The sequence below is a fragment of the Neomonachus schauinslandi genome, chromosome X, assembly GCF_002201575.2.
Source record: "Neomonachus schauinslandi chromosome X, ASM220157v2, whole genome shotgun sequence".
NCBI lineage: Eukaryota > Metazoa > Chordata > Mammalia > Carnivora > Phocidae > Neomonachus > Neomonachus schauinslandi.
The window spans coordinates 46,347,915-46,361,454 of NC_058419.1; the positions used below are offsets into that span (position 1 = coordinate 46,347,915).

The window sequence follows — 13,540 nt, forward strand, 5'->3', positions numbered from 1 at the left end:
AAAGAGCATTTCACAAAATTCAACACTGTTTCATGATAAAAACACTCAATGAACTAAAAATAGAAAGGCAGTTCCTCAACCTGATAAGGGGCATCCATGGAAATTCCTAATATCACACTGCAGAAAAATGAAATTATTTCCCCAATAATCAAGAAAAAAACCAAACTTGTCCATTCTTGCCACTTTTCTTCAACATTAATTGTACCTAAGGTTCCAGGTACAATTAGTTAGGCAAGAAAAAAAAAAAAAAGATCTAGATTTTTTTTTTTTTTTAAAGATTTTATTTATTTATTTGACAGAGAGAGACACAGCGAGAGAGGGAACACAAGCAGGGGGAGTGGGAGAGGGAGAAGCAGGCTACCCGCAGAGCAGGGAGCCCGACGCAGGACTCGATCCCAGGACCCCGGGATCATGACCTGAGCCGAAGGCAGTCGCTCAACCGACTGAGCCACCCAGGCGCCCAAAGATCTAGATTTTAAAGGAGGAAATAAAATTATGTTTGCAGAAAACATAATGTTGTGTATAGAAAATCCTAAGGGATCCACTGAAAAGTTGTAAAAATTAAAAAATGAGTTTAACAAAAAAAATGAATTCAACAAGGATTCAGGATGTAAGATCAATATAAACAAATCAACTGCATTTCTATACAGCATTAATGAGCAATCTGAACATGAAATTAAGAAAACAATTCTAAAACAATGTCTTGAGTGACACATTGGACCAGATGGACATAATAGATATACACAGGATATTCTAGCCAAAACTAACAGAATACACATTCTTTTCTAGTGCACATGGAACATTCAGCAGGGCAGATCACATGTTAGGCCACAAAACAAGCCTCAATAAATTTAAGAAGACTGAAATCACATCATGCTCCTTTTCCAATCACAATGGTATGAAACTAGAAAAAACTCACAAGGAAAAAAACTGGAGAAAACACAAACACATGGAGACTAAACAACATGATATTAAACATCCAATGGGTCAATGAAGCAATCAAAGAAGACATAAAAAATACACAGAGACAAATGAAAATGAAAACACAACAGTCCAAAATCGTTGTGACACAGTGAAAGTACATCTAAGAGGGAAATGAATAGCCATACAGGCCCACCTCAAGAACAAGAAAAAGCTCAAAAAACAATCTAACCTTACACCTAAAAAAACTAGAAAAAGAAGAGCAAACAAATCCCAAGGAGAGTAGAGGAAAGGAAATAATAGAGATGAAAGCAGAAATAAATGACAGACTAAAAAAAGAAAAAGGAAAAAAAATCAATGAAACTAAGAGTTGGTTCTTTGAAAAGATAAACAAAATTGATAAACCCTTACCACACTCATCAAGAAAAAGAGAAAGGACCCAAATAAATAAAATCAGAAATGAGAGAAAGTAATAACTAACACAACAGAAATACAAAGGATTATAAGGGAATAACTATGAAAACTTAGATGTCAAAAAAGTGGACAACCTAGAAAAATGGATAAATACCTAGAAACATACAATTTTCCAAAACTGAACCAGGAAGAAATAGAAAATCTGAACAGACCAATTACAAGTAACAGAACTGAATTGGTAATAAAAAAAAAAACTACCAAAAAATAAAAATCCAGGACCAGATGGATTTACAAGTGAATTCTATCAACTTGGTTTTTTTTAAAGATTTATTTATGGGGCGCCTGGGTGGCTCAGTCAGTTAAGCATCTGCCTTTGGCTCAGGTCATGATCCCAGTCTTGGGATTGAGCCCCGAGTCGGGCTCCTTGCTCAGCGGGGAGCCTGCTTCTCCTACTCCCTCTGCCTGTTGCTCCCCCTGCCTAGTGCTCTCTCTTTCGCTTTCTCTCCTTGTCAAATAAATCTTTTAAAAAATTTAAAAATAACGGTTTATTTATTTACTTGAGAGAGCAGGGAGAGGGGCAGAGAGAGAGAGAGAATTCCAAGCAGACTCTGTGCTGAGCATGGAGCCTGTCACGGGGCCAATCTCACGACTACAAGATCACGACCTGAGCCGAAACTGAGAGTTGGACGCTTAACTGACTGAGCTACCCAGGTGCCCTGAATTCTACCAAACTTTTAAAGAAGACTTAATGCCTATTCTTCTCAAATTATTCCAAAAAAACATAAGAGCAAAGAAAGCTTCCAAATACATTCTACAAGGCCAGCATTACCCTGATACCAAACCACACAAAGATGCCACAAAAAAAGAAAACTTCAGACCAATATCCCTAATGTACACAGATGGCAAAAATCCTCCACAAAACATGAGCAAACTGCATACAACAATACATTAAAATGATCATTCACTATTTGCAGATGACATGATACTATATACAGAAAACTCTAAAGACTTCACCAAAAAACTACTAGGACTGATAAATGAATTCGGTAAGGTCACAGGACACAAAATTAATATACAGAAATCCAATGCATTTCTATTCAACAATAATGAAGTAGCAGAAAGAGAAATTAAGAAAGCAACACCATTTATAACTGCACCAAAAAGAATAAAATACGTAGGAATAAATTTAACCAAAGAATGGAAAGACCTATATTCTGAAAACTATAAAACACTGATGAAAGAAATTGAAGATAACACAAAGAAATGGAAAAACATTCCATGTTCATGGACTGGAAGAACAAATGTTGTTAAAATGTCTATACTACCAGGAAAGAGCCCAGATATCCATCAACAGATGAATGGATAAAAAAGATGTGATACACACACACACACACACACACACACACACAGGAATATTACTCAGCCATCAAAAAGAATGAAATCTTGCCATTTGCAATGACGTGGATAGAAGTAGAGGTTATTATGCTAAGTGAAATAAGTCAGAGAAAGACAAATACCATATGATTTCATACATATGTGGAATTTAAGAAATGAAACAGATGAACATAGGGGAAGGGAAGGAAAAATAAAATAAGATGAAAATAGGGAGGCAAACCATAAGACACGCTTAACTCTAGGAAACAAATAGAGGGTTGCTGGAGGGGAGGTGGGTGAGGGGAAGGGATAATTGGGTGATGGGCATTTAGGAGGGCACTTGATGTAATGAGCACTGGGTGTTATATGCAACTGATGAATCACTAAATTCTACCTTTGAAACAAACAAATATATAAATAAATAAATAATTCTTAAAAAATGTCTATACTACCTAAAGGAATCTACAGATTTAATGCAATCCCCATCAAAATACCAACAGCAATTTTTAATGGAACTAGAATAATCCTAAAATTTATATGGAACCACAATAGACCCAGAGTAGCCAAAGCAATTTTGAAAAAGAAAAACAAAGCTAGAGGTATCACAATTCCAGATTTCAAGATATACTACAAAGCTGTAGTAATCAAAATGTATGGTATTGGCACAAAAACAGACACAGAGATCAATGGAATAGAGTCCAGAAATATACCCATGATTATATGGTCAATTAATCTATGACAAAGGAGGCAAGATTATATAATGAGGAAGACCTTCTCTTCAACAAATGGTGCTGGGAAAACTTGACAGCTACATGCAAAAGAATCAAACTGGACCACTTTACCATATAGAAAAATAAACTCAGAATGAATTAATGACCAAAATGTGAGACTTAAAACCATAAAAACCCTTGTAGAAAACATAGGTAATTTCTCTGACATTGGCGATAGCAACGTTTTTCTAGATAGGTCTCCTAAGGCAAGGGAAACAAAAGCAAAAATAAACTATTTGGGGGCACCTGGGTGGCTCAGTAGCTTAAGTGTCTGCCTTCAACTCAGGTCATGATCTCAGGGTCCTGGAATTGAGCCCTGCATCTGGCTCCCGGCTCAGAGGGGAATCAGCTTCTCCCTCTCCCCACCAAGCTGGCTCGTGCTCTCTCTTTCTCTCTCAAGTAAATAAATAAATAAATAAATAAATAAATAAAATCTTTTAAAAAATTAAATTAAATAATAAACTATTGGGCTATATCAAAATAAAAAGCTTTTGAACAATAAAGGAAACCTTCAACAAAACAAAAAGGCAACCTAACTAAACGGGAGAAGATATTTATAAATAATATAGCTGATAAGGGGTTAGTATCCAAAATGTATGAAGAACCTATACAACTCGACACCAAAAAACAGAAATAATCCAATTTAAAAATGGGCAGAGGACATGAATAGATATTTCTCCAAAGACATATAGATGGTCAACAGACACATGAAAAGATGTTCAACATCCCTCATTATCAGGGAAATGCAAATCAAAACCACAATGGGATATTCACCTTACACCTGTCAGAATGGCTAAAATCAAAAAGACAAGAAATAAATGTTGGTAAGGATATGGAAAAAAGGAAATCTTTGTACACTGTTGGTGGATATACAAGCTGGTGTAGCCACTGTGGAAAGCAGTATGTAAGTTCCTCAAAAAATTAAAAATAGAATCACCACATTATCCAGTAATTCCTCTACTGGGTACTTACAAATAAATACTAATTTGAAAAGATACATGCACCCCTATGTTTACTGCAGCATTATTTACAATAGCCAAGATATGGAAGCAATCCAAATGTCTATCCACAGATGAATGGATAAAGAAGATATGGGATACACATGTGTGTGTGTGTGTATATAGATAGATAGATAGATGTATATATAGATATCTCTCACACATCTCATACATGCTGCAATATTACTCAGCCATAAAAGAAGAATGAGATTGTGCCATTTGCAATAACATGGATGGCTCTAGAGGGTATAATGCTAAGTGAAATAAGTCAGTCTGAGAAAGACAAATACCATATGATTTCACTCATAAGTGGTACCTAAAAAAAACAAAACAGAAAACAAATACAACAAATGAATAAACAATAAGCAGAATCAGACCTATAAATACAGAGAACTGATAGTTGCCAAAGGGGAGGGGGTGGGGGGTTAGACAAATTAGGTGAAGGGATGTGGGGGATATAGGCTTCCAGTTATGAAAGGAGTAAGTCATGTGAATAAAAGGCCCAGCATAAGGAATATAGTCAATGATACTGTAATAGCCATGCAATGGGACAGATAGTAGCTACACCTGTGGTGAACACAGCATAATGTATAAACTTGTTGAATCACTATGTTGTACACCTGAAACTAACATAAAATTGTGTGTCAACTATACTCAAAAGAGAAAACAATTCCATTTATAATAACATCAAAAAACTAAAATAATCAGGAATAAATTTAACAAAAGTATAAAACTTGTACTATGAAAACTATAAAACATTGTTGACAAAAATTAAAGGGGACCTAAATAATTGGAAAGACATTCTATGTTCACAATCAGAAGACAACATTGTTAAGATGGCAATACTACCCAAATTGATCTAGGGATTACCTATCAGAATCCCAGCTGGTTCTTTGTAGAAGCTGGCAAGCTAATTCTAAAATTCATATGGAATTTCAAGGGAACAAGAATAACCAAAACAATCTTGGAAAAGAACAAAGCTGGAGGTTCCGTATTTCCTGATTTCAAAGCTACAATCAAGACATTTTTGTACTGGTGTAAGGATAGACACAGATCAATGGAAAAGAAAAAATAAATCCATACATCTATGATCAATTGATTTTGAGGGTTCCAAGATATTTTAATATGAAAAGAATAATCTTTCAACAAATGGTGTTGGGAAAACTGACAAGCCACATGTAAAAAAATCGAGTTAGATACCTATATCATATCCTATATAAAAATTAACACAAAATAAAGAAAATCTAAATATAAGAGCTGAAACTATAAAACTCTTACACAAAACATAGGAATAAATTCATGATTTTGGGCTAGGCAGTGATTTCTGAGCTATGACATAAAAAGCACAAGCAATACACTAACTACCAATTACCCACAAAGGAAATTAAGAGGGGCACCTGGGTGGCTCAGGTGGTTAAGCATCCAACTCTTGGTTTTAGCTGAGGTCATGATCTCAGGGTCATGAGATAGAGCCCCACGTCGGGCTCTGTGTTCAGTGTGGAGTCTGCTTGGGATTCCTTGCCCCTCTCTCTCCCTCCCCCTCGGCTCCTCCCCCTGCTCATGCTCTCTCTAATAAATAAATAAAATCTTCAAAAAGGAAATTAAAATCCTACTTACAATAGTTTTAAAGAGAATGAAATATTTAGGACTAAATGTAACCAAAGGAGATGAATGACTTATACACTGAGAAACTATAAAACACCAGTAAAAGAAATTAAAATATATGCAAAAAATTTAAAGCCATCCCATGTTCATGGATTCAGAGAATTAATATTGGTAAAATATCCATACTAGCTAAAGCAACGGTACAGATTCAATGCAATCCCTATCAAAATCCCAATGGCATTCTTTTTTTAAAAAAGATTTTATTTATTGGGGTGCCTGGGTGGCTCAATCGTTAAGCGTCTGCCTTTGGCTCAGGTCGACCCCAGGGTCCTGGGATCGAGCCCCACATCAGGCTCCCTGCTCGGCGGGAAGCCTGCTTCTCCCTCTCCCACTCCCCCTACTTGTGTTCCCTCTCTCGCTATGTCTCTGTCAAATAAATAAATAAAATCTTTTATTTATTTACTTGTCAGAGAGAGAGAAAGCACAAGCAGGGGGGAGCAGTAGGCAGAGGGAAAAGCAGGCTCTCCGCCAAGCAAGGAGCCCGATGTGGAACTCGATCCTAGGACCCTGGGGTCATGACCTGAGCCGAAGGCAGACACTTAACCGACTGAGCCACCCAGGGGTCTCTCCCAATGCCATTCTTTACAGAAAGAAAAAAATCATGAAATTCATAGGGAACTACAAAAGACCCTGATTAGTTGAAACAATTCTGAGAAAGAACAACAAAGCTAGAGAAATCATACTTCATGATTTCAAAATATGTAACAAAGTCCCAGTAATCAAAACAGTATGGTACTTAAATAAAAACAGACACAAACCAATGGAACAGAATAGAGTTCAGAAATTACAAGGGTGCTAACAACACAAAACTGGGAAAGGAGAGTCTTTTCAATAAATGGTGCTAGAAAAACTGGGTACCCACATGCAAAAGAATGAAATTGGACCCCTACCTTATACCACTCACAAAAATTAACCTGAAATAGATTAAAGACTTAGATGTAAGATCTGAAATTGTAAAACTCCTAGAAGAAAACATAGGGAAAAGGCTTCTGGACATTGGCCTTGGCAATGATTTCTTGGATAGGACACCAAAAGCACAGACAACAAAAGCAAAAATAGCCAAGTGGGGTAACATCAAACTAAAAAGCTTCTATACAGGAAAAGAAAAAATCAACAGAGTGAAAAGTCAGCCATACTGAACGAAAAAAAATATTTGCAAACTAAGCTAATAAAGGGTTAATATCCAAAATACATAAGGGATTCCTACAACTCAACAGCAAAAAACCCCAAATAACCCAATTAAGAAACAGGCAAGGGAACTGAAGAGATAATTTCTCCCAAGAAGACATAGAAATGGCTAGCAGATACATGAAACAAGGTGCCCAACATCATTAATCATCAGGGAAATGCAAAACAAAACCACAATGAGATATCACCTTATATCTGTTAAGATTAATTTTATCAAAAAACAAACAATAAAAAGTGTTGGCAAGAATGAAGAGAAAAGGCAACCCTTGTACATTATAAGTGGGAATGTAAATTGGTGCCCTGCTATGGAAAACAGTATGGAGATTCCTCAAAAAAAAATTAAAAATAGAACACCATATGATCCAGCAATTCCACTTCTGGGTTTACATCCAAAGGAACTGAAGTTAGGATCTTGAAGACCTATCTAAACTCACATGTTCGCTACAGCATTATTTAGAATAGCCAAGACAGGGAAGCAACCTAAATATCCATCAACTGATGAATGGATCAAGAAAATGTGGTATATACATACAATGGAATATTATGCAGCCTTTAAAAAGAAGGAAATCCTGCCATTTATGAGAACATGGATAAACCTGAAGGAAATTATGCTAGGTGAAATAAGCCAAAGACAGAATACATGATAGCACTTACATGTTGAATCTAAAATAATCAAACTCATAGAAGCTAACAGCAGAATGGTGGTTGCCAGGGGCTGGGGGGATGGGGACAAAGAAAGTCATTTTTAAATAGCATAAGAGACAAAAGAAAAAAATTCATAAATTAAAAGTTCACCAAAATAAAAACTTTTGTCTTTCAAGAGATGAACAAAAAAATGAAAAGACAGCCCACAGAAAACATTTGTAAATCATAGATCTGATAAGTAACTTGAAACCAGAATATAGAAATGACTCTCAATGAGACAATAACAATAAGACAAATAACCTATTTTAAAAATGGGCAAAGGGTCTTGGGGTGGCTGGGTGGCTCAGTCGGTTAAGCGTCTGCCTTCAGCTCAGGTCACAATCCTGGAGTCCCGGGATCGAGCCCCACATCGGGCTCCCTGCTCAGCAGGGAGTCTGCTTCTCCCTCTGCCCCTCACCCTGCTCGTGTTCTCTCTCTCACTCTCTCTCAAATAAGTAAATCTTTTTAAAAAATAAATAAAAATAAAAATGGGCGGGGCGCCTGGGTGGCTCAGTTGGTTGGGCGACTGCCTTCGGCTCAGGTCATGATCCTGGAGTCCCGGGATCGAGTCCCGCATCGGGCTCCCTGCTCGGCAGGGGTCTGCTTCTCCCTCTGACCCTCTTCCCTCTCGTGCTCTCTGTCTCTCATTCTCTCTCTCTCAAATAAATAAATAAAAAATAAAAAAAATAAAAAAAAAATAAAATAAAAAAAATAAAAATGGGCAAAGGGTCTGAACAGACGTTTCTCCAAAGAAAATACATAATGGGCAATGGGCAATAAGCACATAAAAAGATGCTGGACATAAACAGCTATCAGGGAAATGAAAACTGAAACCACAGTAAGTTACTACATCACACCCTCTAGGATGGCTAGATTAAAAAAAAAACAAAACAGAATAACAAGTCTTGGGGAAGATATGGGGAAAATGGAACCCTCACACTTTTGGTAGTAATGTAAAATGGCAGAGCTACTTTGGAAACACACTATTGGTAGTAATGTAAAATGGCGCAGCTACTTTGGAAAAGTCTGGAAGTTCCTCCAATAGTTAAACATAGAGGTACCATATAATCCAGCATTCTCACGCCTAAGTATATACCCAAGAGAAAGGAAAACATGTTCACACAAAACCTTGTACACAAATCTTTATACAAGCATCATCCATAATAGCCAAAAAGTGGAAATAACCCCAAAGTCCCTCAACTGATGGATAAGCAAAATGAAGCACATCTGTACTAAAAAATATTATTTGGCAATAAAAACAAATGAAGTACTGATACATGCTATGCCATAGATGAACCTTGAAACATTATGCTAAGTGAAAGAAGCCAGTCACAAAATAATATGTATCGTATGAGTTCATTTTTATGAATTTCCAAAATAAGTGACTCTGCACAGATTATAAAAAATAGATTAGTATTTGCCAAGATGGGGGCGGGGAATGGGGAGACAGGAGTAGCAGCTAAGGGTTATAAGGGTTTCTTTTTGGGATAATAATATTATAAAATATATTATGATGATGCACAGCTCTGTGAATATACTAAAAGTCACTGAACTGTATACTTCAAATGTGTGAATTGTATTGTATTTGAATTTTATCTTAATAAAGCTGTTTTAAAAAGACAAATTTTTAAAAAGTGCCCCTATCTTTTATAGGTATATAATGAAGCATTCACAGCAAAATTGTATAACATTTGGTATTTGCTTCAAAATTATTGGGTAGTAAAACGGGGTGGGAGTAGAGACTGAGCTGGGTGATGGGTATGTGGGGGTTTATTGTACTATTCTTTGTACTTGTGTATGTTTGAAATCTACAACATAAAAAAAAAATTTGTAAAAAAGACCTAACTCTATGGTAAGGAAAGCCGAAATCTATGGTAAGGTAAGCCAATATCTAGAAGATGAGAACCCAAATGGGTAAACCTAATTCTCAAAGTCACTCTTGGCTTTTACCAATTTGCCAGTCCAGAGGAATCAGCTGCAAAACTGAGCTGCACTTCCACAGCTTCAAAGGACTAAGGTAACTAAAGTCAAAGCACAGGGTTTGCCAAAAGTGGGAACTCTTATAAACCAACCCCCACTTTACACTGGAAACCCAAAAGGCTATACCTTCAAGGTAGGAGTTCACCAGAAGTAAATTAGCCTTCTCACAGGCTGGCAGTCTATCCACCTATGATCAAAGGAACCTTAGTCAAAGAACTTGGATTAGGGTAGTCCCAGACAAAGAGCACTCCTAGGTACCTGTAGAAAGCAAATGAAAGTTCTCTCTGTAGGAAGATCTCACTCTAATCTTCTGATTCCTTCTACAAATAATATTCCAGGTATCCAGCACATGGCCAAAGATAACCAGACACACAAAGAAATCAAGCAACATGAGGAAGCAGCAGCAGAAAAAAGAGGCAACAGATATACACAGAAACTTCTGATATTGGAATTATCAGACACAGATTACAAAACAATGCTTACTAAGTTTATTTATTTTTTAAAGATTTTTATTTATTTGACAGAGAGAGAGAGCACAATCAGGGGGAGCAGCAGCAGGAGAGGGAGAAGCAGGCTCCCCACAAAGCAGGGGGAGCCCGATGTGGGATTCGATCCCAGGACAACAGGATCATGACCCGAGCGGAAGGCAGACATTTAACTGACTGAGCCACCCAGATGCCCCAAACAATGCTTACTAAGTTTAAAGAAAGGAAACACTAGATGGGAAAAACAAGAAGCAATAAAAATGACTACCTACAGACAAAGAAGAGAAAAGAAGGAGACAAGGATGGAAGCAAGATTTCTATAGTTTAGAATTTGGAATCAGGTAAATGCTTTACGTATTCTAGGAATGAAATTAAATTTTTAAAAGCAACCTCTAAAGCATGAAAAGAAACTGAAACCAATATATCGAAATATATATAAAATATAGTATATGCACTGTACAGTTTTAGTAGGATTTAGTCCAGAGGCAAAAAGAACTAAAATTATTTCAAATTTCATCCAGTAGTCTCATTATTAATAGTAATATAAATACTATTAATTTGAAACAAATTTTTATATATTATATGATAAGTCAGACAAGTTATAAAGGTGAGAAAAAGAAGAAAGAATATCAGAAAATCACTAAACTCTACAGCTCTGAAATCCCTCTATGTACTTAAAAACGTAATTTTATTCAGATACAGAAATCAATCAGTATGTTTTTGAAGGCCTACTTTTTTCACCATCTGGTCCCTGACTACATTTCAAGACCTCATCTCCTATCATGCTACTGGCTAGCCCAGTGGTTCTCAACCCTTGTTGTATATCAGAATAATTATATTAAAAAAGGAGATTCTGGATGTCACCCTAGAGTTACTAAATCAGAGTCTCAGGGTGGGAACAATCAAGGATGTCTACTTTGGAAGAGCACCCTGGGTACTTCTGTTAGGGTAGAACCCCTGCTCAAACCCTATAGTTCTACTTAAGGTCCTCAAACATGACAAGCTCTAAATAGGGGCCAGCAAACCCTAGCCCATGGCTCGCATCCAATCCAATACCTGTTTCTGTAAATAAACTTTCATTAGCACACAACTCCGTTCACTTGTTTATCCACTGTCTACGGCTACTTTCACACTACACTGGCAAGGTTGAGTAGTCTCGACAGAGACAACATGGCCTACAAAGCCTAAAATACTTACCATCTAGCCTTCTAACAGAAAAAATCTACTGTCCCCTGCTCTATCTTTGCATTTTTGTTCAAATACTGCTCCTATCTTGACAAGATCATGCTCATAATTCAAAGGTCTGATTAGCATCACTTCTGTAAAGCCTGAATCGAGTAAGCACCCCTGTACATTTTTTCATTGTCCTCTGTACTTTCCCTGTATTACTCATCATTCTTTATTCTACAATGTCTATTTAACAACTGCCTCCCCAACTAGACTATAAGCTCTATGAGGACAACACCCAGATGTGTCTTGTTACCACAGTGCCTGGTTCATTGCATGCACATATTAAGCAATTATTCAATGAATATCTCCCCCGTTCTGTACATTTCTTTTTCATTTTGTTTGATTCCTCAATGTTCCGATCTGTTAAGGGAATTCTGAATTAGATTCTATCAGTGTATTTGTAATCCCATCCAGTTGTGTCATCCACATGTTTGATATGCACACCATTTGAATTCCTCAAGTCACTGGTAAAGGAATGAAGTAACAAAGACCTAACACTATGGTAAGGAATGAAAATGACAGGGCTGATGATAAAGTCCTGAGAAGACCACATTCCCTCCCTTCCAGCATATTGATATCCATTAAATCAGCAGTATTTGGTGAAGACTCCAACTCTAATTATAATATTATCTAGCCTACATTTTCCATCATGTCTAGAAGGATTTTATGAGAGCTTCCACTTCTCCACAGCCTTTTCTTACCTGGTACCATCTCTACCCAAGCAGAACTGAACTAATAATCACTCCCCCAGCTTTCTCATGACTGTACCTTTTCTCATTTCACCTCTCTGTATTACAGTAACATTTACAAGTCTGTCTGCCACAAGCCCAAGCAAGCTCTTGGGAGGGTAGAAACTTCCTTAAGAGCGGTGGGGGGTGGGAGGCATGGGGTGGCTGGGTGATAGACATTGGGGAGGGTATGTGCTATGGTGAGCGCTGTGAATTGTCTAAGACTGTTGAATCACAGACCTGTACCTCTGAAACAAATAATACATTATATGTTAAAAAAAAGAAAATAGTAGGAAGGGAAAAATGAAGGGGGGGAATTGGAGGGGAAGATGAACCATGAGAGACTACGGACTCTGAGAAACAAACAGAGTTCTAGAGGGGAGGGGGGTGGGAGGATGGGTTAGCCTGGTGATGGGTATTAAAGAGGGCACGTATTGAATGGAGCACTGGGTGTTATATGCAAACAATGAATCATGGAACACTACATCAAAAAAAAAAAAAACTAATGATGTACTATATGTTGGCTAATTGAACATAATAATAAAAAATAAATTAAATAAAAATTTTAAAAAACTTACTTAAATTAACTTTTAATCTCCAGAACCTAGCAAAATGCCCAAAATCTAGCTGACACTTAAAAAGGAATGACTGAACACGTCTTACAATTCAGACACACTAAATTTACGGCATTTCCTATTTCTGTTATTATAATATTCCTATATAAAATCTAAAAACCCTTTAAATGCCCTTACCTGTAGCAGAAAGGAAACAGCATAATTCAATAGAGCAGGGTGATGAACTAAATTTAAACTGTTTTTATACTCTGCTATTCCAGTTTTTTCTAAGACTTCAGGGTCAATATATAATCCTTTCTGGAAAGGTTTGGATGTCCACAGGCAACCAACCATGGCTGTCAAATAGTGATTAAATTCTTGATAGGTCTTGCTGCTAAAATTGAACTCTGATTTTGTCTATTGGGAAAGAAAAAAAAAAAAATCTCATTATCACCTATTCTCCCTTTCCTTCTTACTCCCAGTAGATCATATATATCCAAAACTCAATTTTTAAACACTGATGATTTAACACAGAGTTTTACCATCCAT

The 13,540-nt window shown here is 36.8% G+C and overlaps 1 protein-coding gene across 2 annotated transcripts in view; it reads right to left on the bottom strand.

Moving 5' to 3' along the window:
• The window catches only part of CENPI (centromere protein I), a 61,121-nt gene that overhangs the window by 9,027 nt on the left and 38,554 nt on the right, over positions 1 to 13,540 (bottom strand). For both annotated transcript variants that reach the window (XM_021695369.1, XM_021695442.1), the window contains exon 18: positions 13,190 to 13,408. In XM_021695369.1, the coding sequence (XP_021551044.1) occupies positions 13,190 to 13,408 (219 nt within the window). The remainder of the gene's footprint in view (positions 1 to 13,189; positions 13,409 to 13,540) is intronic.